General features: G+C 36.5%; 11 protein-coding genes across 11 annotated transcripts; 5 read left to right on the top strand and 6 right to left on the bottom strand.

Moving 5' to 3' along the window:
• Window positions 1-175: 175 nt before the first annotated feature.
• Window positions 176-2,457, top strand: RHIMIDRAFT_234049 (Pkinase-domain-containing protein; the record flags this gene model as incomplete). Its single annotated transcript, XM_023608087.1, has 9 exons — window positions 176-295; window positions 341-505; window positions 552-635; window positions 688-1,011; window positions 1,068-1,124; window positions 1,191-1,446; window positions 1,497-1,560; window positions 1,618-1,900; window positions 1,951-2,457. 9 exons carry the CDS (start codon window positions 176-178, stop codon window positions 2,455-2,457), a joined length of 1,860 nt encoding a protein of 619 aa, XP_023470159.1.
• Window positions 2,458-2,496: 39 nt separating this feature from the next.
• RHIMIDRAFT_246979 (uncharacterized protein) lies at window positions 2,497-3,360 on the bottom strand (the record flags this gene model as incomplete). Its single annotated transcript, XM_023610368.1, has 3 exons — window positions 2,497-2,960; window positions 3,034-3,267; window positions 3,333-3,360. 3 exons carry the CDS (start codon window positions 3,358-3,360, stop codon window positions 2,497-2,499), a joined length of 726 nt encoding a protein of 241 aa, XP_023470158.1.
• A 72-nt stretch (window positions 3,361-3,432) lies between these two features.
• RHIMIDRAFT_234047 (uncharacterized protein) lies at window positions 3,433-4,857 on the top strand (the record flags this gene model as incomplete). Its single annotated transcript, XM_023608086.1, has 7 exons — window positions 3,433-3,594; window positions 3,646-3,841; window positions 3,897-4,018; window positions 4,109-4,276; window positions 4,329-4,475; window positions 4,534-4,671; window positions 4,723-4,857. The coding sequence occupies 7 exons, from the start codon at window positions 3,433-3,435 to the stop codon at window positions 4,855-4,857; spliced, it is 1,068 nt and encodes a 355-aa protein (XP_023470157.1).
• RHIMIDRAFT_62046 (MFS general substrate transporter) lies at window positions 4,526-6,800 on the bottom strand. The gene is made up of 7 exons (XM_023615473.1): window positions 6,436-6,800; window positions 6,064-6,374; window positions 5,803-5,993; window positions 5,679-5,749; window positions 5,271-5,630; window positions 5,194-5,219; window positions 4,526-5,137 (listed from the first exon to the last, which is right to left on the bottom strand). The coding sequence occupies exons 1-7, from the start codon at window positions 6,546-6,548 to the stop codon at window positions 4,881-4,883; spliced, it is 1,329 nt and encodes a 442-aa protein (XP_023470156.1). The 5' UTR covers window positions 6,549-6,800; the 3' UTR covers window positions 4,526-4,880.
• A 395-nt stretch (window positions 6,801-7,195) lies between these two features.
• Window positions 7,196-8,886, bottom strand: RHIMIDRAFT_234045 (uncharacterized protein; the record flags this gene model as incomplete). Its single annotated transcript, XM_023608085.1, has 6 exons — window positions 7,196-7,433; window positions 7,489-7,752; window positions 7,820-7,896; window positions 7,951-8,037; window positions 8,099-8,144; window positions 8,564-8,886. 6 exons carry the CDS (start codon window positions 8,884-8,886, stop codon window positions 7,196-7,198), a joined length of 1,035 nt encoding a protein of 344 aa, XP_023470155.1.
• A 1,000-nt stretch (window positions 8,887-9,886) lies between these two features.
• On the top strand, window positions 9,887-10,243 carry RHIMIDRAFT_266124 (uncharacterized protein). Its single transcript, XM_023611878.1, has one exon. It carries the CDS (start codon window positions 9,932-9,934, stop codon window positions 10,112-10,114), a length of 183 nt encoding a protein of 60 aa, XP_023470154.1. The 5' UTR covers window positions 9,887-9,931; the 3' UTR covers window positions 10,115-10,243.
• A 3,876-nt stretch (window positions 10,244-14,119) lies between these two features.
• Window positions 14,120-15,199, bottom strand: RHIMIDRAFT_234044 (uncharacterized protein; the record flags this gene model as incomplete). Its single annotated transcript, XM_023608084.1, has 5 exons — window positions 14,120-14,339; window positions 14,442-14,452; window positions 14,497-14,616; window positions 14,734-14,910; window positions 15,167-15,199. 5 exons carry the CDS (start codon window positions 15,197-15,199, stop codon window positions 14,120-14,122), a joined length of 561 nt encoding a protein of 186 aa, XP_023470153.1.
• Window positions 15,200-16,358: 1,159 nt separating this feature from the next.
• On the top strand, window positions 16,359-17,756 carry RHIMIDRAFT_234043 (tRNA-guanine transglycosylase; the record flags this gene model as incomplete). The annotated part of the gene is made up of 4 exons (XM_023608083.1): window positions 16,359-16,564; window positions 16,619-16,685; window positions 16,735-17,001; window positions 17,052-17,756. 4 exons carry the CDS (start codon window positions 16,359-16,361, stop codon window positions 17,754-17,756), a joined length of 1,245 nt encoding a protein of 414 aa, XP_023470152.1.
• Window positions 17,757-17,843: 87 nt separating this feature from the next.
• RHIMIDRAFT_197076 (Dihydroorotase) lies at window positions 17,844-18,974 on the bottom strand (the record flags this gene model as incomplete). Its single annotated transcript, XM_023606170.1, has 2 exons — window positions 17,844-18,785; window positions 18,852-18,974. 2 exons carry the CDS (start codon window positions 18,972-18,974, stop codon window positions 17,844-17,846), a joined length of 1,065 nt encoding a protein of 354 aa, XP_023470151.1.
• Window positions 18,975-20,267: 1,293 nt separating this feature from the next.
• Window positions 20,268-22,188, bottom strand: RHIMIDRAFT_266121 (uncharacterized protein). Its single transcript, XM_023611877.1, has 4 exons — window positions 22,121-22,188; window positions 21,839-22,053; window positions 21,051-21,778; window positions 20,268-21,003 (listed from the first exon to the last, which is right to left on the bottom strand). Exons 1-4 carry the CDS (start codon window positions 22,148-22,150, stop codon window positions 20,483-20,485), a joined length of 1,494 nt encoding a protein of 497 aa, XP_023470150.1. The 5' UTR covers window positions 22,151-22,188; the 3' UTR covers window positions 20,268-20,482.
• Window positions 22,179-23,206, top strand: RHIMIDRAFT_266115 (mitochondrial import inner membrane translocase, subunit Tim17/22). Its single transcript, XM_023611876.1, has 3 exons — window positions 22,179-22,426; window positions 22,478-22,683; window positions 22,742-23,206. The coding sequence occupies exons 1-3, from the start codon at window positions 22,306-22,308 to the stop codon at window positions 22,895-22,897; spliced, it is 483 nt and encodes a 160-aa protein (XP_023470149.1). The 5' UTR covers window positions 22,179-22,305; the 3' UTR covers window positions 22,898-23,206.
• Window positions 23,207-23,256: the final 50 nt, after the last annotated feature.

Here is a 23,256-nt window from a genome sequence, read left to right as displayed (position 1 = left end):
AAGAAATAACTTTCTTTTCTCTCTCTTTTGTATAAATACACACCTTCTTCACTTATATATACGCACACACTAAAATATATATATATATACACTCCCCCTCTCTCTCTCCTATCCTCCCCTTCTCTTTCTTTTCTCTTTTTATTATTATTATTTATAAGCAGTAGATTATATACCTATGACTGAAATCGTAAAGGAAGGTTACTTGAATGTCAAAGAAGACGGTTTGAGAGCCTGGATTTGGTCAAAACGATACTGTGTTTTAAGAGATCAGGCTCTGACTTTTCATAGAAATGAGGTAATGACTTCATCATCTGATTATATATATACTAATTCTATATAGCAATCTGGACAATGTGTTGCTCTCATCTTTTTAAAAGAAATCACTTCAGTCACTCGAACCGATTTGAAACCTTACTGCTTTGAAGTTGCCACTAAAGACAAAACATATTATATTGCTTGCAAAAATGATGGAGAACTATATTCCTGGATGGATGAGATATATAACGTAAGTTTACATATAATTAATTCATCAAATCTAATAAAAAAGATAGAGATCGACAGTGGGTGCTTCAGGACCAACCAATTTTGTTCATGAGGTTCATGTTGGATTTGATCCACATACAGGTGCATTTACTGTAAGTCTTTATTATTTCATTGTGTATACATAATTAATTATGTGTGTTACAGGGATTGCCTGACCAATGGACCAAGCTATTGAAAGGCTCAGCCATTACGGCCGAAGACGCTGCCAAGAATCCTCAAGCAGTTTTGGATGTACTCGAATTTTATACAGAGCAGACAAAGCGAGAAGCAGAAGAATATGGTACTTCCAATTTACAAGGTGCTGTCGAAAGAATGAGTGATGATCGCTGGGCTGCTCTTATTCAAGAATCAAAACAGACCAAACCAGTACCCCATAGACCGGCACCTCCTAGACCTGCACCTCCTCCACCTATCGCTAGACGTCCTCAGGATATTCATGACATGATGGATGAATTGTCCATCAAGAGTGTAAGGCTACTTTTTTTTTTCGTTATGTTAGTCATCTCATTTCATTGTTGTATTAGCCCAAGTCACCCATTGATCCACGTTATTCACCTAGTGATCGTCTACCTCCTTCACCTGTAAGTTTTTTCTTTTTTTCTGGGGTCTATTTTTAAAACTAAACTCATACTTAAAAAACGTGCTAGGGATATCCCAGACCCGAGCCTTCCAAGTCTCAGAGAACTCCCGCTCGTACAACAAGTTTCTCTGCTCATGATGAAAGAGTCTTGAGAGAACGTGAACGAGTGGAAATTGAAATGCGTGAAAAGGAAAAGAAATTGAGAGAACAAGAAAGAACCCAGCGTGAAAGAGAAAAAGCAGCTCAACAAGTATCTGCTCCTAAAAAGAAGGTTGAGCAGCGTATCAGTACGATGAACGAGGCCCAAGTGATGGAATATCTTAGTAAAGTAACATGATAAAAGTATATGTACAAGAAACTCATTATCATATAGAAAACGTTGTTACTGCTGGTGATCCAAATGAATCTTATAAAAAACTGAAGCGTGTTGGTCAAGGGTAATTCATAGATATACAAAAAGGGGGAAATAGAGAGAACTCATTATATTTGTATAGTGCATCTGGATCTGTTTATGTTGCCTTATCACTTGCTACTAATACCAAGGTTGCCATTAAGCAAATGGATCTAAGTAGCCAACCCCGTAAGGATTTGATTGTCACTGAAATCTTGGTCATGAAGGAATCTCAACATCCCAATATTGTCAACTACTTGGACTCCTTCTTGATTAGAAACAATGATCTTTGGGTCGTCATGGAATATATGGAAGGTGGTGCCTTGACAGATGTGATTGATAACAATACCATGACTGAGCAACAGATTGCTACTGTTTGTCATGAGGTAAATTATATAAATAAGGGGAGAATAAAAGCTGATGAATGTTTATATAGACAACGGCTGGTCTTTTGCACTTGCACAGTCAAAATATCCTCCACAGAGATATCAAATCAGATAACATTCTACTGAACGCTCATGGTCAGGTCAAGATCAGTGACTTTGGTTTCTGTGCCAAGTTAACTGATCAAAGAAGAAAGCGTGCCACTATGGTAGGTACACCTTACTGGATGGCCCCTGAAGTTGTCAAGCAAAAGGAGTACGGTGCCAAGGTTGACATTTGGTCTCTTGGTATCATGGCTATTGAAATGATCGAAAACGAGCCTCCTTATTTGGATGAAGAGCCCTTGAAGGCCCTTTATTTGATCGCCACGAATGGTACACCTACATTGAAGAACCCAGAAAGGCTTTCTAAAGAACTCAAGAGTTTCTTGGCTGTCTGTTTATGTGTTGATGTTCGATCAAGAGCTACTGCTGAAGAACTGATGCAACATGAATTCTTGAAGAAGGCAGGTCCTTTAGAAATACTGGCACCTTTACTTAAATTCAAAAATAAACATTAAATAGTCCCTCCCTTTTTTTTTGATTTTACGGCTAATCCTTTATTCATCATCACCATCCCTTCTGGATCCTAATCTTTGCTTTAGGTGGTCAGGGATATCACGTTTAATAGGAGAGGCTGATCGACTGCTCCTTCTTTCTCTTCGTCCTCTGCCTCGTGGTCTTTCTTCAGTCACTCGGTTTCCTAATCGTTCAAACACACTTCGTCCATCTCCTCCGTTTTTGCTCATCCTGTCTATTAATTCTCTTCGAGCCTCTGCCTTGTCTTTGGGCAACTTTTCATTCTGAATGCCATAGATCTTGTAATATCGGCTTCTTTCTCTGGCTCCTTGTCGTTTTATATCTTCATCTGTTGCGATACGAATCGATAATTGATCGCAGATGATGTCATCAGACACAAACGGTTTAGCCTTTTGCAAGGTTTTATGGTCCATGTCTGTTACTTCAATCAATATACTTTCAGCCACCTTTTTAGCATCCTCTGCTGTATCGAATACAAGATTGCCTAAGATATAAGTATCATTAAAAAAGAGTGAATAGAAGAAGAGATATAAAAAAAAAACTATGCGCATTTTTACAAGAACTGTCATCAATCCATTCAACCTTTTGTAATGTTTCAGGACGACCGGCATATGTCTTGACATCCTCCGTACTCATCTCGTTCACACCGTGCAGATAAATGGCAGTGGGTCGAGGTAAAGCTTCAAATCGATCTATGGGTTCATCGCCGACTAGTTGTACATTAGATTCGATTATGGGTTCTTCGGGAACTTGAACATCATCATTAGTCAATTCTTGTTCTAATTCCAAGTCTATACATATATTATAAATATAGTCTGATAAACAGCTAATTGCACAATTAAAAAAGTGATATAACCTAAGTCCATCACTTCCTTGTCATCCATGATTATCACACAAATAAAAAAGAAGAAAAAGAAAGGAAAAATTATTTCTTTTCTCTTTCTTTTTTCATTTACATGCGACAAACACTGGCATTCAACAAGTTGTGGTCGACAAAGTTACACGATTCTGTCAATTGTCTAGCTGTTGGAAAGCCATTTTTGGAAGACTTTAGTGAAGAAAATGACATCTTGATTGGCACAACAGCTGGACGCGTACTTATTCTGAATCAAACAAAGGTAACAAGAGTCACTGTATGGACTAGAGAGCTGACATTACATGCTTTATAGCCAGTGGAATGCTTATTAGAAACAAAAGGAGGATCTATTCAAGCCATCAAGTTACATGATCTAACAGGCTTTGGTGAATTGGATCTTGCCGTTGGTGACTGCGATGGTGTTGTTACATTGTTCTCAAGGCAAAAGATCTTGAGTAAAAGGGAGTTGGGTTCGGCTATTACGGATATTGTTGTATATAATGACTTGGGTTAGCATTATTTATATATATATACCTTTTATGCTCATATTAACTTTGAAGGTAGTTGGAGGATGTGAGATTATCGCAGGTGATATGAGTGGTGTAGTCACTAGTTTCCAACAACATGATGCCTTGTGGAAAATAAATATAGCAGAAGAATCGTTAAAGTTATCTACAATCGGAATGGTACATAAATAATATTATACAACCTGAAGAAAAAAAAAAAAGGCAATAACTTATGCTAGCTCCTTCCCTTTATATATCTTTCTCCTTTAGAAAGGTCGCAGATTGCCTAGTGTTCAATGTATGCTTTCAGCCATTATGAAGGATAGATATGGTATGGATATGGCCTGTTTACTTGTCTGTGATGGTTGGCCCTTTGTCCACTTTATTCAGGATGGTGAAAGATTTATGTCATTAAAGACACCCGCAGTCATTCAATCGGTAAGCAGCGTTTTTGGTAGATCAAAGAAAGGCATATTTATATCATTTCTAGATTTGTGCAGGAAACTTTATTGATATGAATACTATGCGAAGATTTAAGCCAACCAGTAAGGCCAGAGAGAGCCATACGAAATTAATTGATCAGCAGATCCTATTAGGAGGGAAGGATGGCTATGTCTATATCATGATTAACTTTGAAGTAAGCATAAAGAAAGCACAAACAGAGCATCATGGCTGACTCCCATTAATGTTTGTAGATATACCCTTGGATAAAGGTTGACTTTCCTATTACAAACATTCAAAGATGGAGACCATCAGATCTCAAGGAGTATGAAGTAGATCTTTTAATATGTACAGGCCATTCGAATCAAGTACTTGTTTTCCAAAATGGAGAGGTAAAGAAAGGCATTGAATATACCTTTTTGAACTCATAAGACTGTAATTAGAAAATATCAACCATACAAACACTAGACTGGCCACTTGCAGTAACTCTGGGGGACGTGAATGCGGATGGAAAAGACGAACTTATACTGGGATTATTGAACCAAACGATTGATGTATATGAATGTGAAATCAAATAAATATTTATTATGTGTGAGGGGTATTAATGTATTTGACTTGTTCGCTTAAGAGTTCCTTTGACTTGAAGCATCATGAAAACACTTGCAAACATGGCTAGTGTTAAGCAAACAATGGGCAATCGCATAGAGAACCTATCTGCAGGATTTTCACTCCAACCCATCAGTGCGACCAAAAGGACGCCTCCGATATTCCCTCCTGTAAATAGATAGCCTGTAGGTATAATCTCGCTGATTGGATAAAATAGCTCACTGGCAAATTGAAAAATAGCAGGTGCAATGGCTATTCATAAAGTAAAATAAGTTTATAAAAAATGTTGTTTATGATGATCTGCCTACCATAAGAAGCTATACCAAAACCAATGCTGATACAAATTGAGTTAATACAGCTACACATAACATATATCATGTATTACCATGTTATCACAACGCCAACTAAGGATTGTACTTCGGTTGCAATGTACAGTCCTAATATTGTAAATGCAGACAAGAGTGCTAATAGTGTACATGATTTCCTATACTTTAATGTCTTGTCAAGATAATAGCCCGTAGAAATACTTGCGAAAGATCCACCAAAGAGCATGACAGCGCCTAAAATGCCGACATATTTCTCATTCATTTGGAGATGAAAGGGTGGAATGAGTATCTGTGCGAGCAAAGTGATGATTGCACATTGTCCTCCCATGATGATACTATAAGCACCTAGCATGTAGATAAAATCCTTTTGTTTCCATAGTTTAATAGCTTGTTCGGTAGAATTCATACCGATCATCATACTGAGCTTTGGTTAATAAACAACTTGCAAAGAAGTAAAAGCAATCTACCTTCGCCAATAAGGTGGCTGTCGTTCAAATGAGATCCAGATCAAGAAGAGAACTATTAGACACATGATACACTTTTTATTAGTTAGTAATATATAGTTTTTTTTATATAAATAAACACATTTACCTGAATAAAGAGTAAATTTGGTATGTCTACTTTGCTAGTGGATTGCTTCACGATTATCGGTGTCAAGGCACATCCTACGCCAATACCTAAGTTATTAGCTGAAACAGCTATTGAAGTAGCAATGTTGACTTCATCTTCAGGAAACCATGCGACAGCCAGCTGAGGAGGTATAGCAAGCATAAATACTTGTGCTTTTATAAAAATAAAAAATAATGTCAAGTCTTTCTTTTCCTTTACAAGTAATATGTATATAAAATCTACCAACAGCAGCTATTGTCTGTCCTATAAATAATATAATGAACCCATAGAGCGAAGGTACCGCACCTAGCCATCGTATACAACCAGCCAATGCATTTAAAATAGCTCCAATAAGAATACCACGTCGAAGTCCACTTCCTGGTTTATGATTAGGTATTGGATCTTCAAAATACTTGAAAGTGAATTGAATGGCAAAAGGGTAAATGAGCATGTATATTGAAGACAAGAAATTGATGGCATTTGTGGTGTATGTATTAGTGACTTGGAAGTAATACTGAGTAAATATATAGAGACATGGTGCAAATGTGATCCACCTATTCAACAAAAAAAAAGTATAAAAAAGAGACACACAACTCATCAGCAGTTGACACAAACATTAAGGCACTTGAAAACGAAAAGAACGAAAAAGACAGCAAAATGAGCCATCTCCAGTTGTCCTTTCGTTTTGTTACTAAAGGCTCAAGTTCTTCTCGATGATCAAAAAGCATAAAAAACAAAGAAAAAGAGATCAATCTTTATCTTGCCTGTATCTGATAAAGTCAGCTACCGATGAACTAGAAGAAAATGAGTGTGATATCAAAAGGGACACTATCAAGGAGATAGCAAAATTCATTTTTGCATTGGATCTATTTAATGATAACACGCACAAAGTCTATTATCCGAATATCTGCTTGATGGCCCTTTTTTCTCTCTTTCTCTCCACTGAAATAACTATATGTCCTTCAGCCAATCAGATGACTCTTAGCATCAAAGACGCATTTAGAGCCCAGATGATTACTAGTGCAGTTCAAATAAGCTAGGCTATTCTTGCTATCATACCAAACCTCCCATCTCATCTAAGTAATGGATATGCCTATGAACAATTGACTAACAACAGGGCTAGAGCTTTCCGTACAAGAGTTGTTCGACTATATCCCAGACTGTTTAAGCATGTATCTCTTAAAAGAGGGTAAAGTTATGACGTGTATGAAAAAATGATTGGCACATATAAAATGCGTGCAAAAGGAGACGGTATACAGATGAGAATAATAAGTACCAAAGAAAGAATAGAAAGAATTATACAGTTAGCTGTGTAAGAAAATTATTACATGTATACAACTTATCCCGAAGGCATCTAGATGCGTCCTAGTGATAACTAGGATGGAGAATCATCGTCTAAACGTATTCTACTTCTTGGTTGCTCCTGATCATCTACTCTTCTTCGACGTCTTGTAGGAGCAACAGAAACCCGGAGAAGCCTATGAAGAACCATGCCATTACGCCGAAGCCCACGAAGGATGTGCATATAGCTGAGGCAAGCAGCAACATCCCTATTCCATAAGCGATATCTATCTGGTGCTGCTATGATGGATTTACAGTATAGATTGATACATCTACAAATAGTATTTAATCAGTATAAAGTCATCCAAGTGGTTCATTTATTATTACCTTAAAGGGCCATGGCAGACAGCTGTAGAATATCGCTCTCGTTGATACAATCGTGGATTTGGAACACGACGGAACTTGTAGAGGCTTTCGTTGTGGCATGTTGGACAGCACCTACTGGTCTTGTGCTCGTCTATAAGAAAGACTTGGAACCCATGTTTCTTGAAGAGTCTTCGGAGACCAAGGCCACGGATGGGTTCACGGTACCTAGCATGGGGAGCGGCCCAGTTTCCCATCACAAACACGGCGTCTTCTCCAAACTTGGCACTTAAGCCTTGAATAAGCTTTTGATCAGCACATTGTTTGTTGAAGTACGCTAAAACATGGATCTTACGAAAGAGGGGTATCCACTATCTCAGCTTGAGCGACATCAGGATCTTGAGCTTTGAGATCTTGCAAGATCCGACGGTACTTTTTGGTTTTTCATGTCTTCTCTTGCTGCTATTTAATGTACCGAAATTTCACTGGTTGTTCTGGTGTAGAGTTTTCGTGTACAAAATACAACATATCTCTTCTTCCTGGGTCCACAGCGACGCATCGACCAGAAATCTCCTGATAATTTCGACGAGTTAGATTGGTGATGTAGGAGATAGCTTCATGCTCCACTGTGAACCTTGCCGTGTATCTTGTTTGCCTGTCGAACCTCTATCTTGAAAACCCTGACACTAACGCCATCAGTTTGAATAGTGCCACGAAATTTAAGTTATCCACATTCTGGAGGCTTGAGAGCTTTTGAATTAAGATTGACAATTCGGCGCCAATAGTCCAGTTTATCAACAGCATTAGACCATCGAATTCTCAGGATGTTTTGGCAGAGAAGTTACATTCAGTTCTTACAAAATTATAGATGGTGCTTTTAGAGGCCTTGAGATCCTGAAACTTTTGAAACAGCCGCTCCATTACTTGCTCCAAGACGGCTGAAGGATTCTAATCAATATACTCCAAGATCACTTGCTCATGCTCTTCATGAAGTATATGCGAGTGATCAGTTTTCTTATGTTTTATAAAAATCCGATCAGGATCCGTTTTGCGCATTTGAGCCCATCTTTGAGTTGTGCGAACATGAATACCTAATTACTTTGCAGCAACTGAAGCACTCATAACTTTCTCAAACATCAATTTAAAGAATCTGACTTTGTCTAGATCCGTATAGAGTGTGTACGCTCGCTTACTTGACACCTTTTTCATGCAAACATCTACGTCATCTTTTGCATCTTCATCTGCTATAGAGCCTACATCGAAATTATTCTCCTGAAGCTGATTATGCAAATAATGAGTGTTTGAGTTAACTGTCTCTAAAGCATATCGCTCTTCATCAATGATGTAGTCCATAGGCTCAGGTCTACCGTATTCATCAACTCCATTACCGTGCCCGTCTTCATAGAAGGTTTGAAAGCTCATATTATAATACTCGGTTTTTAATGAGAAAGAGAGTAAAAAAGAAAAAGAGAGCTGATGGTGCTTTCGTGCTTAATATACTCATATTTTGTACAACAAAGCTTCTACATACACGACATTTAGTCTGTCAGCAAGCGAAATCAACCAATGGTTAGCGTGACATTAGAATTTAACAAGTGCGAGTTTTACTCTTGGCATCAGTGTCAATAGTCTTTGGAAATACTGTATAATCAATCCGTAATAATAATGCGGAAATAAAAAAAAAATAAAAATAAAAAAAAAAGAAGCTTGCAGTCAGCCACTTACTACAAAAGGTAGTCTCTAACGGATATCGTGAAATCAGAGAATACACAAAATTAAAGAAAGGCTGCTCTAAAGCCAAAAGTCAAATCAATGAGGACATTAAATGAGTATGGAAGTAGTTATTTTATGAAGACTAAAGATGTTACAAAATAGTCAAGGTTAAAAACACTCAGTACATTTGCTACAATTTGTTCACTATGTAATAAAGATGTATGATGCAATCTATTCAGTAAAAGTAAACGTTTTAATTCATTTCAATAAACAAAAAAGCTACTCCATACCATCAGTCAGCAAGTCACAAACAGACAGACTATGAATGTTATTCTTCTTTGCTTTGTTTATTGCTGCTTTCATAGAAATGGATGGCTTTGAAAAGCCCTTCAGGATCATTCCTTTATGTGTTCCATAACATTCTTCAAGTCATCCATGATCTTCAGGCTGATTACATTAGGCTTTTATCTCTGTCTTCATTTGATCTAGAGATTTTCAACGAGGTTTAAATCGGGCGATTGCGCGGACCACCTCAATTTTTCAAATCAGTGTTCTTCCCTCTATTTTCTTCCACAATTTGCAGTGTGTACAGGCGTATTATCTTTCATAAGGATTGAGTTTCGCAAGCTGTTGTAAAGCTCCAGAAAAACTGGTTCATACACTTGCTCTACAAAATCCACTGCAATGTGTTTACTTTTCTTTATAAACGCCAGAGAATTAATATCCGACTTCCATTTCCAATACCCCACCCAAGATGGCTCAGTGGGTGGATCAAGTAAATAATAAGGCTGAGAACTTGAGTATTCTCAAAAGTGCTTTATATGACTACGGGATTTTGCTCTTTAAAAAGTTCAATGGAGGCGGTAGAAAGAAATACTCTAGAAAGAATTCAAGCAAGAAAAGAATGAATGTCAGCTTAATGTTTATTCTAAAATAAACTTAATTTATAATGTCATAGTGAATTTTTCTCTTTCTTTTCATCATCATCGTCATCTTTTTTATAATTTTCTTCATATTCTTTCTAATTATTCGTATCTGTCAACTTCAGTTTACATGGGGTATCTTCTACTTCCCCTAAAAGAATGCACCTATATATAAAAAGAGTTAGACAAATTGATGTAATTACTTCTTTGCAAATATAGCTTTACCTTGACTTCTCTCATAAAAGAAGTTGATTCTTCGATACCCCTACTAGCAAGGTGTTTGTGCGTAGTGGGGTAAGCAGCCACGTATACTTGCTTCAGAACATAAAAGTTGTCAACAACATTTAAAATGCACAGTTTATATTCAAAGCCCATCACTTGAATTAATGAGATTACCGCGTCTTTTGCAGGTAGTCCCTATCGAAGCAGAGGGTTGAGATGGCGCTTCGATAATGTCACCAATTTTAATTTGTCGTTGTATATATTTGACCTATACGCCTTCTTTGCGAACTCTCCTACACATAAATCCACTGGGCTTGTATTTACACCACTTAAAATTCGTAAATCTGACTCCATAATTAAACTTTCTTTTGGTATTCTTCGGAATAATGTCTCCCCTAAAAATGGCTGCTATTAGTAGTGTTATTAAAGTTTAGTAAATCTTTAACTTGAATTTACCAATGTAGCATTAAGTTTTGCTATTTACATAGCAAGCAGAATTAGACACACAACACTTACACAGTGTTACGTACAATCTTTCATACAGTATATTTATAGCATTTACTTTATACAGTCCATTTTGTAAAAGAGTACTTGAAGAAAAAAAGAAACAAAAAAAAGCTGACCACAAAATTCATTATTCTTATAGACGCGTCATGCTCAATTCTCGTTGGTCGTGATCAATTGATGCAATAATCCTGTTTTCTTACAAAATGATGTTGCTTTTAATGATGAGCTCTCTCTGTCTTCTCAATATAATAAAAAGATACTTCTCTTATACTTCAGTGTTGTAAATGTTGCGTAAATCCTGTGTAGACGTGCTGTGCAAATAGCAAAGCACTAATTTAGAAACAAATAAATTTATATTTATTTGTCTATATGACAATTGCGAGTATATAATGCTTTTATTAGATAGGTTTGCTTTGAGCAGCTCAAAGAAGGAAATAAGTATCTAAAAACACCTGTGAGATCAAAGGCACGTGTATTCTACAGTGGATTAAAAACTCATTTCAGTATTTGCTTGCGTAACTGTGAATAAAGAAATAAAATAACTTACGCGTCCTTTCGTGATATATTATTGCTTAGTCTTTTCTTTATGTGTTGGTGAAATCAGTACAATATATTAACAATCAAATATGCATACATCGCATTTAAAAGATGAAAGCTCTACTGGAACTGGGAGCTAATTTACTGTATCACCTTCACAATAACGCTATTGTGGATGTTAACAAGCTGCTCATTTAACTCTAGAAATCCGTAAATTTGTTTAATTACATTGAAAGGCAAGCGAGATGATAGTAATATAAAGTAAATGTTTACACCTTTGTTGCGGGCAATGCATAAGGTCTAAGCTAGAGAATAAATAAGAGTACAGGTTATTATTTTTTCGCGTGCACAGCAAAAGAAAATTCATGCAAAATAATGGGAATGCTTTATTCTATGATCTGTGCTACGTATAAAATCATTTTAATTGCTTTCCTTTCCTTTTTATTGGTATTACCGAGATAAGCAATACGTCCTTCTTTCCCACTTTTTTTTTAGATCCGAGGTGGTCATTCTCTTAAATCTATCTTTATACTCAAGCCCTTAAATTTGAAATTGTGTCATGATTGATCGAATAAAAATGAAGAATTAAAAATTCTCTCCAAATTGATTCTATTTGCGTGATTTAAAACAAAGTAACTGATTAAAGAGAAGGGCTATATCTTTATTAAAATGTTGTATTGATAATAAAAAAGTGAAGTAAACAAATGAATGTACAGGCTGGCTTTTTATAACACGTTAGTAAAGATATACTCCTTCTCTTTAATCAGTTACTTTGTTTTAAATCATGCAAAAAGAAATTAAAAGAAGCTTGAAAGAAAAAGATAGATTTAAGCAAAATAAGAAAATGAGCGCCTCGGATATAAGCAAAAACAGAAAAGGGGCGTCTTGCTTATCTCAACAGTACCAGTCAAAAAGAAAGGGAAGCAGTATAAATCATAATTGAACAGAATGAGAATATTATTACGTGATTTTTAGTTATGATGTAAAATAATTTGATTTCCATCATTAAAAACAATAAATCATTCTTCTTTTTTTCTTTTCTCTTTTCTCTCTCTTTCTTTTGTGATAATAATATGTTATTAATACATGACAACAATATATACCACACTATAATACATATTATTAGTGTGTTGTCACTCTGTCTACTATAGAATACGGACAGGTACAGTGCCAAGCATGGCAAGCTCTTTGAATACTCTATAAGTCAATATCAGTGCTAAAATAAGATAGTATCCATGAATTCGAAGCGTTAAGAGAAATGCTAGATGCACCCAGAAGAAGCAAGACGTCTACAGGTAACTATATCATGCCCACAATTAATTACGTTCATTTCCAGAAGAAGCGCTAATAGATCATTGGAAACGTTACCAAGATTGAAGACGCATCTACTTCATCACGTTGGCTATGCGAGTCTTCGAAGGGGTTATGATATGATATTAGAATGAATTTACCTACACTGTGGAATGGCCTGGGAGGAATAAACACTGCCAAGTTGCGGGAGAATACTGTTGTGGTGTATAGTCTATTAGGCATCGTCTGTTCATTGAATTATATTGCGGTTTTTTTGTTCCTTGAACGTACAATTAGGTATAACAAATACAGGTAGTTTGATTTATTGATTCTAATAAAAATGTCTTTCTTTGGCCATAAGAGGTGTACCATTAATTTTACAAAAGCTCTAGAAGGCTGACCTATTCTATTTTTACCAAAGGTCTAAATAGGATCGTGGTTGAACGAGTAGACATGCATCCAGGTATAAACTACTTTTTCATAGTTGTCTGGACGCTCTGTAGTATTTTACTTTGAATAAGGGTCAATAAGCAGTGTCAATAACAAAAGTTCAGTAACATAAACTGACTAATCCCAATAATAAATACAAATCATATAATAAATGCAATTATCATTTTTAATGTCTTTATCGTTCACTGCAAGAAATTTTGGCGGGAAGTTTTAATAAAAAATTGTGTAGAAATCCTTAGATCATCGGAAGAAATCATTAGATATTTTTTTTTTTTTTTTCGCGTTTCTTCGTTTTGCGGAAAATTTTAGAAATCTTTATATTGCCATCTAATGATTTTTTTCAATTATCTAAAGATTTCTACTCTCCAAAAAACAAGGTTCAGCATTTCCCCCTACTCCTTTGTTACTGTTATTACTTCATACGCATTATATAAAGTAGCTTGTATACAATAGAAACTGTCTAATGCTTTGGAATTTAGTTACTATAGTTTTATATATAAAAACGCTTATGAAAAAAGGCTTAATATGTCTTCTTTGTCATCTTTCTTTTGGTATTTTGCTTGCCTACATTGAAACTGTACGTTAACTTCTCTGTACATTATAAATATATTTTCTACATACGTTTTCTGACAGTGCTTCTACCTTCCTTCCCTGTGTTTGTCTTATTTAACTGCTCAAAGCAACCAGCAGTTTGGGAATACAATATAATAGCCGTATCAATGGGATTGACATCATTAAAATATTTTATATAAGCGGTATTGTAATTTTTTTTATGTTAGCTTATGAACTTCCATTTCCTCACTGCTGTCACTTTCCTCGACAGACAAAGACGTAAAGCGCAGGTCTTGGTCTTCGAAAGCACTGTCGTTGACTACTTCTACACCTTTTTAAGTGCACAAGTTAGCTTTTCCTTTTACTTATTGATTATTGCAGTTACTCTGTACGCTACTGGGTGCTGTGGAAATTTTCGTTTCGCCAAGAAGCCAATAGCAATAAAGCATCAATCTAGCGCCTCAAGAATCATCACAAGCACACAAGGGAATAAAATGGGCCGTTGTTTGTTCGAGAAGCTCGACAGCTCTAGGGTTTCCTCGTGAATCCACCGTATTGAATGGCTTACTAACCTCGATCTTGAATTTATCCTTGACTAGATGAATAGTAGACGGCAGCCTAAAGATCGTGTGGTGATTACAAGCAGTAGACTTTCTATGACCAACAAGGCTTGCAATCTCTCTAATCATATGGTGAGTTCTGAGAAAATAAAAAAGAAACTTCCCGGGCCATGCTTTCTTTCGTCTCATTTTTGGATACAACTAATGGCTGAATGCAATTTACTGAAATCTAGGCTAGCATGTTTTTAAATGAGTTAATGAAAGAGAAAAAAGATTACTTTATTGTTATCAGCATTAGAAGATGGTATTTCTCCTTTTGTCTTGGCCGCATCATCTAGTCTCTTGTTGTATAACTTTGCTGCTTTAGCCTTTTCAAGGCCTGATTGCCCTTCGTTCTTCTGAAGTCTTTTTTATCTTTATTTTATTTGTGCCACTCCCTTGACCGATTGCATTAGACTTAGAAATCTTTACTATTATATTATAGAAAATAAAGCATGGTTAGGAAAGCTTATTACCACATCCTTTGTCTCGTATTCGTCATCGTTTAATTTTGGAAGTTTGGTTGCTTTTTCTGAGACAGTGTATAAAACCTTCAAGAAGCTTTGTTCTTCTGCAATTGACTGGGAGCCAGAGTCCGATTCATCTTTTAGAGGAACTTGTTTCAATGTTGCTAATTCTTGTAGAATAAAGCCCTACAAGAAAAATTTTAATATGTGAAAAAGTGCAAAAAGGCAAATATACCTTGTACAATAAGAGTTATTCCAAGTTTTCATCAGCAAACCTCTTGATATTCTCGTCACTGATCGGGAACTTGACGGTTTTTCCGAACTTGTTCACCATGTAGCAGCTGCTCGCTGCCACACTCAACTGGTTGAACACCGTCTTTAAACCTTTAAAACATTTAATTAATGATATTATCATCAATCAGTTTGGAGTTATATATATTACCACATATTTGGTAGTTGATTGCTTTCTTTTCATTGCCTTCTCAAGAGATAAATTGCTGTATTTAGTTAATTTGTTTAGCATGGCCTGTGATATTGCCTGTGAATAAATGGTTTTATTTCTAAAACATAAGAATACACCAAGATGGGATAAGTGATTCATGAACAGAGAAAAAAAAGAGATTCATGGGGAAAAAAATTGATCTGTATATGTAAGAATAAAGGTTGTCAACATCTTATAAATTATATCATACGATGCGTCATCAACTACTGCGATTACAGATACCATGAATCAGTGTTGTGGGCTTGGCAATAGTACCTTGGCTTGTGTACGAAATATTTTGTTTATATTACGTCAAAAGGTGTAATCTTCTTTGATATAATCGTAGAGATACAACAAGATAGTAGAAGAATAACGGGAAAAAAAGGACTCAATAAACTGTATAATCAATATGCTACTTATCACAGTTCAAAGCTATAAATGATTATGGTACTTCTTTTGTCTTTATTATTGCAAAGTATAACCAAGTCGATCTATAATTACAAAGATGTTCAATTAAATCATGACAGAACAGTTTATCGGTATGCTTTTATGATTAAACATTGTAGTAACTTATGTTGTCAATTTGCTGACCAAGTATAGTTTCTACCTCATTTAGTATACAAAGTCAAAAATATGGAATAAGGCCATAATGACCAACCATTCCAGATACCTGTTTGATAAAGCTCATGATATATATGAAATACATCAGAATCGAAGTCAGCTTACAGTAAATGAAATAATTGCATTAGAATATCTACTGTTATATTACTATTATTGATATTCATCTTTACAATAAAGCTTTAATTAATAACCCACATAGAACAAGTAACATACAGACTTGATAATTGCTTCCATCAAGTGCCTGAATAGTGTGCCTGGTTTTGGTTTGAGACCTGTGTATTTAATTGCACATACATATGACATTCATTGTACTCGTAATCAGTATTACTATCAGAATCACTCGTTTAAGTAAAAGGGAATTCATTGTAGTCAAAAGATCGGCGTCCTTTGGTTGAAACACCCTTTCTGATCTGATTGATTCAAGACACGCACACAAATGGATCGAATTCAGTTGCCGCTTTGGTCGAATTTTTTTTTTTCAGGTTGACAGAACTCTATTTTTTTTTTTTTCTTCTTCTTTAAACTTGACAGAATGGCAAGTGCAGTTAATTTCCATTTAGCCGAGAATTCTGCTTCCAACATCATTCGTCGTGGAGCTCTTCAATTCACAAAAAAGAACAAGACTATTCAGACTCCCGCATGTTTGACATATTCACTCCGTGGATCAGTTCCTCATTTGGTTGCAGATAACTTGAAACTGTTGCCTATTGAACTTGTTCAGATATCCCTGGAACAATTGTAACTGAAGCATAAAATCAGGAAAAAGAAAGTCTCACTCATTATTTTTAATAGTTTGGAACAAAAGGAACCCTCTTCTTTCAAGTTTCCTCATGGCCTACACAAGTATTTACACCTTGAAGTAAGGAGGAATGCAATAATTATAAAGTTGATATCTGATTCTGATATAGAACATGCTTCTATTTTGCGATATACGTGATCCTCTCAAACTATCCCCAGTATCCTTCAACACAGACAAGTATCTCTCGGTTGAATCTCATGGTGGTGTCCGCCAGGTGACACCTGCTCTTTGGACAGAAGCTCTCAATGTATATAGACCAGATCTTGTCGCTGCCATGGCCGATACGGTGACCGATCTCGAGGCAAAGAACAAGCGAATTATCAGATCTGTAGACAGATCATTGCGTTGGTTGGACGAAAATCTGGCAAAAGCAAAGGTAAGCTTACTTGGCCATTTCTGATGATAGTTTAATTCAAACATCCAAAGGAATTGGATATCCCCCTTTTCGCTCATGTACTTGGCCATACCAGTACAGAAGAACGTGCCCGATCAGCAAAAGAGACCGCTCAGCGTGATGTGCAGGGATTCGTTGTCAATGTGCTTGGATTGAGCCATGACCAAATACCAACCTTGATTCGAGCAACCGTAGACAATTTGCCACAAGATAAGCCTAGATTAGCTTATGGATTAGCAACCCCAGAAAAGATCCTCGAAGGTATCTCTAATGGTATCGATCTCTTTGATGGGTCTTATGCCTATAAGGCAACACAAAAGGGTCGTGCCATCGTTTTCAAGTTTGGCAAGGAGCTGAAAGAGACAGAGGAAGCAGCAGCAGCCAAGACACTCAATCTGTGGGATCCTAACTTTGCTCATGATTTTGACCCTATTGATGCTTCTTGTGGCTGTAATGCTTGCTCTAGACCTCATACCAAAGCATACATTCACCACTTATTAAATGCACATGAGATGCTGGGCCCTCTTTTATTGATGAGCCACAACATCTATCAGTTGGATCAATTCATGGCAGCCATTCGTGATAGCATTGAATCCAATCGCTTTGAACAAGATAAAGAGACATTTATGCAACACTTTAGCCACGCTATTGAATCTGATGGGATGAAAGGTCATGTGGATGAAGTGGATAGTGAATCATTAGGCGTTCCCTTGAAGAAAAAGAGGACCATACTTTAGAGAGTATATATATCTGTGCGTGTAAATACAGTGTGTTAATATAATACATATAAATGTGTGTTTGTTTGTATACAATTTATTTTGGCATTAAACAAAATTGGACGCAATCTTCCATCCAATGTTTTTGTTTGCATAAAAAGGTACGACAACACCCAATTCGGCATTAGCAGTAGAGATTTGATAATGCTGAGGAACGACAATATTGTCTTCTTTGACCAGAGTGACTTTCTTATCTTCAAAACCAGCCTTTTGAGACAAACCATAGAATTGTCTACCGTAATGACAAGCGAAATTTTCGAGTCTTTCAAGACAGCCAATTTCTTCAAAAATCTTGGCAAGGTAAGGAAGGACAAGGGGAGTTGTAAACACACCAGCATTTGAGCGTGGACCTTCCTTGGTAGCAATGGGATGTGGAGCAGAGTCTGTACCAAGGAAGAAACGAGGATGACCTGATTTGACGACGTCTCTCAATGCATCTCTATCATGAGGGTACTTGGCAACAGGCTTACAGAAATGATGAGCCTGACCTGCCCAATCATCAACAATCAACTGCAAGTGGTGAACGGTGATGGAACAAGCGACGGTATCACCCAATCTTTTGACCATTTCAACGGCAGCCTTGGACGTAGCATGTTCCAAAACGATCTTTAATTTAGGAAAGGCTTTGTGAATCTTTTCAAGCTCTGGCAAGAATCTTTCTTCCGCGTTCATCACACAAATATCCTTTGCAGTATCACTGGGAATTTCGCCATGCAGGTTAAGAACGAGTCCTTCCTCTTCCATTGCCTTGAAAACAGGGTAATATAACTCATAGGATTCAATGCCATTTTCACTATTTGTAGTCACACCACGAGGGTAAGATTTTACACCTGCGATTCCTGCCTTGGCAGCCTTTCGAACCTCTTCAACTGTCAATTCAGGTGACAGGTATAATGTCATGTAGAATGTAACGTTGGGTGCAAGTGCTTCTAGTTCAGCCTTATAAGCAAGTGCCTGATCTGTTGTTTTGATGGGTGGTTGTAAATTAGGCTATTTATACAAAGTAGATTATCAGCTCTGACTATTTCTCGGTTAGCTTCAGTTGTGTGTCTTTACCATGACATATGCAAGTGAAACACCACCTTCTTCTACTTTAGGAGTGACCATACGCATCATATCGCCTTGACGAAGGTGAATATGAAAGTCGCATGCAGAGGGAATGGTGATGGAAGTGGTCATGATATTATTACTATTATTATAATATATAGATGATGCCTTTATGATAAAGCAAGGGGAATGAAAAAAACTAGGCAGATGTAGCAAGCTATAAAAAATCTAAACTCCGGATACTGATTGTGTGGAGAGAGAAATGTGTGACTTAGAAGAACAACAGTTACACAAGCCTGGACCTTTTTTCTTTTTTATTATAAAATAACCTTCATGCTCCTCTGCTTTTTCCTTTGTGGGTTCACACATTAAAAAAATATACAAAAACTAGAAAAAGTACGAGTATTTATATACATTTATTATTATTATTATTTAACTAACAATAAAATAAAACTGTTGTCAGTATAACAAAGAATCTATCAAAGTCACACAATTCAAGAGGTGGATCTGAGGATTGTGTTTAAAAAGCCGCCCTACCACACACTACAGCTCCTCACCCAAAAGAAACTAAATAAGAAATAACTGTGGGAGGCTGCTGGCCATTAGTGGCGCTAGGCCAATCTATTATGCTATAAGAAATCATAATTTAATAAAAGTAATCCTTCATTTGTGAGAAAGATATAAGAAAATCCCAAAGAATTCACAAAAGATACGAAGGCCCTGTAATAGCTGAAGCTTACGAATAAAATAGGAAGAGACTCAGATACAGGAATCGAATAATTATTATCAGCTAATAATAATCATGTTGGATTATGGTAATGTGAGGTAATTGAATATGGTTTATTTAGTACGCTTATGGGACATTTATACTTGTTGTAAGTATAGATAATAAGATGATTATCTTGATCCATCTGTGCTTGAATATGTTACACTACATTGTTCCCCCTCAAAAGAGGAAACAGGTGTAGGTCTTGCACCAGAGTCGCTTGAGCCTTGATGTTGATAATAAGGTCGCTTGTTTCGAATATTTGCTTTGGTAATATGGGAGCGAGAGTCGCCTTACTTACTAATCTTCCAAGAAGTACCTTCGTTATTCTTACTAATAATGACATACGAACCAGATCAGAGTCCTTTTGGAAAGGGAGCCTTCCTTAAATCCTCGCGTAGAATTAAACCGCCAGCCTTATAATCGTACTTGAGTCTTCGACCTTTATCACAGAACATTTCTTATAATCTTGAGCAGCCTTGATATTCTTGAGAGCTTTTCCATGTGGCAAAAGGATATACTTGTTAAGATAATTCATCCAAGTTTCAGTTTCGCACATTTTGAATTCGGGAATAATAAGGCCTACTTCATTTAGGAGCACCGGTTGCCGACTAAACATAGTATGGAAAGGAGAAAAACCAATGAAAGCATGCTTTACGGTGTTGTATGCAAATGTAATGAATTGTAAATACGTATACTAAATACAGGATATCATCATCAATAACACTCCGCTCTCAACATCAGCTAACTACTCTATTGCTTTACGACCTGGGGTAGAAACTAGTCTATATTCTGATCGGATCAGATTTTATTAAATAGGATATCACCAAGTTTAATATTGGATATATCTCGAGTTGGCTTAATTTTACTTTATTTACAAAACCACGTTTTCATTTAAGGCGGCTATACTCTGCTTTGTCTTGCTACTCAAGCGATTCTTGTAATTTTCAAAATGAGGACGCTGTAATGCTTTCTTGATTCGATCGGTTGAATGGGCGCTAACTTCAGTTACTGTGATGAGATATTCCAAGAAAGTGATGACGGTGGTTATGACCACTTCTGCAGGAAAGTTACTTATTTCCTCGTTTAAATACCAAGGATCTAGTTTGGGAAGCAAGATATCCAGATAGATGTCAATTACGTGCAGCTGGTTGGATATTATAGACAAGATCTCAAACACGTCTGAATCAGCTGCATGACTACTGCTAAACACAAGTACAAGGCAATTCATTAATTTATCAAACGTCCTCACAAGATCATCAGCAGAGGCATATTCCAAGAACAATTTCAATGCGCTCAAATTAGTTATTTGCCTCGAAACTACAAAGTCTGTGCTTTTGTCTAATAAATAGTTCAAACTACCATCATAACAGATATGAACCAAGTGCTTTAATCCTATAGTAATACGTTTTAATTGTCATCTTTTACTTTTATAAACTTACCAATAGTTTTCCTCACTGATGCATCTATTGGTATTTCTTTCAAAATTTCTGCGTCATGCAGATCATGAACGCATATATCTGCTACCCTTGTTAATGCGGATTGACAGGCTGATTCCACTGCAGGCAATTCATCAAATGCACCAGACAAAATAACTGGTAATATCTTGTCACCATGTTCATATCTATCTCTTGGACTCCATTCACACAGCAGATTACCCAAGGTTGTAAATAATTGCTGGCGTACAAGTGCTGATGGATCATAGATCAAGGAGGGTATAATAGGCTGTTTATCCAGATCTTCATTATATTCAAATAGCAAGTGAAATCCTTTAGCACAAGTCAATAGAACAGCTTCCATTGCTTTAATTCCAGATGAGCGAATGGTCGTATGCTTATGAAGCAAAAGCAGTATTACATATTCAATCATACGGTTGCAGGCATAGTCCACCATTTTTGGATATTTAATTGTAAACAGACAGAGTAAGTTTGAAGCAAGCTTTTGCACCTCAGAAAATGGGTCTTTTACTGCCGTTTGCAAGATATCCATAAAATGCGCAGCTTTTATATTTGAAGATTGTAACTCTAACAACATGATCACTAGTTCCATCCAAACAACACGAATTTCCTCTGTGTGCTCAATGGATTGATCAAGGCGTTTGTCTGCTGCCTTTAGTATTGTCACAAGTGTTGTCTCCTGTATTGGCTCTTTATCATTGATAGCAATCAGGCTGCATCACTTGATATATTAACCACGGTTTAAACAAGCAAATATTCATAGCAACACATACCTTTTTAGAATATGAACTGAAGTCTCGCGAACAGATTCAATTTCACTTTTTACACAAATCAATAAGGAATAAGTCGTATTCTCGATTAATCCATTGGCAACAGAAGGGCTCTTGACCTGTGAATAGCTCTTCTTGATCCCATCTATAGCACGTCGTTTCGCAGGTCTGTCTTTTGCACTAGTATCTTCCAACACTGAAAAATATGGACTCACTGTCTATTGTTGTTTCTCCCTGTTAGCAGCTTAAATTTCTATTGAGAGACACAAAAAAGGCATACATTACGTTGTTTATTTCTTCAATCTCGGTTGCCATCTATATATTCTATCACTGTGGCTGATGGAGAAAAAGAAGTAAAGCTTTTGGACAGGCAAAAAAAAAAAGGAAATATTTCAATAGCCGACTTGAAAGGCTTCAATGACAGCAGCAGCAATGGCTGGTTCCTTTAACCCGTCTATTTATATTATACCATGAACAGCCAATTGGGAGGTCAAAATAGTAATCTAAGTCTACAAGAACAGCAGACGATAAGAATGATGCAAGCTGCAATGGAGTCCTGTGTGGTAAAAACAGCCATGTCAGGAGCAGCAGGTATAATAAAAAGTAGATCTAAACCATACATGCCTAACTTTATATAAACAGGCTTTGCTATGGGAGGTGCTTTTGGTTTATTTATGTCATCGTTTGAATATGCTGGACCAGTTATGAATGAGGATCTTGTTAAACAAACAACTAAACAACAAATTAAACATGCATTCAAAGATATGGGAACTCGATCTTTGTCGATGGCAAAGAATTTTGGCTTAGTAGGCATGATCTACTCAGGAACAGAATGCTGTATTGAATCAGTAAGTTCAAACGATAATTTCTTTATGGTCAAATCAAGTCTTATATGTATTTCAAAAGTATAGAGCTAAAAACGACTTGTACAACAGCGTCGCAGCAGGCGCTTTTACAGGGGGACTGTTGGCAGCGAAGGCTGGACCACAAGCCATGGCACTCGGTGCTGGTGGCTTTGCTGCTTTTTCCCTAGCGATCGACTGGTATATGCATAGAGATTAATGTGTAGTTTTAATAAAGAGAATCTTGTTGGAAAGTCATGGCTGAGTACAGTATGTACCTCCTTGCTGTTTGTGTTTAACATAGTGCCTTTGCTTGATCAAATGTCAATTCATCATGCGAAAGAATTTGCAGCGAGACTTCTCGATATTGCAGGTACAACTCTATAAGATTAGTGAATTATGGATGTGCACAATCGTATATCATAGCAAAGCTCGTTTTTAATCAATGAGTAAAACTTGCTCATTCTTAAAAAAGAGCTTGAGCTGCTAAATAGATTTCTATATCAATAAATAACATTTGGAAATGCCCATACATAACTTTTTAAGCTTAAGGAATTTTCAACTATATGCAAAGAACAT

Source organism: Rhizopus microsporus, assembly GCF_002708625.1.
Source record: "Rhizopus microsporus ATCC 52813 unplaced genomic scaffold scaffold_2, whole genome shotgun sequence".
NCBI classification, from domain to species: Eukaryota; Fungi; Mucoromycota; class Mucoromycetes; order Mucorales; family Rhizopodaceae; genus Rhizopus; species Rhizopus microsporus.
The sequence above is the reverse complement of the archived record's forward strand: the minus strand, read 5'-3'. Positions and strand labels throughout refer to the sequence as shown.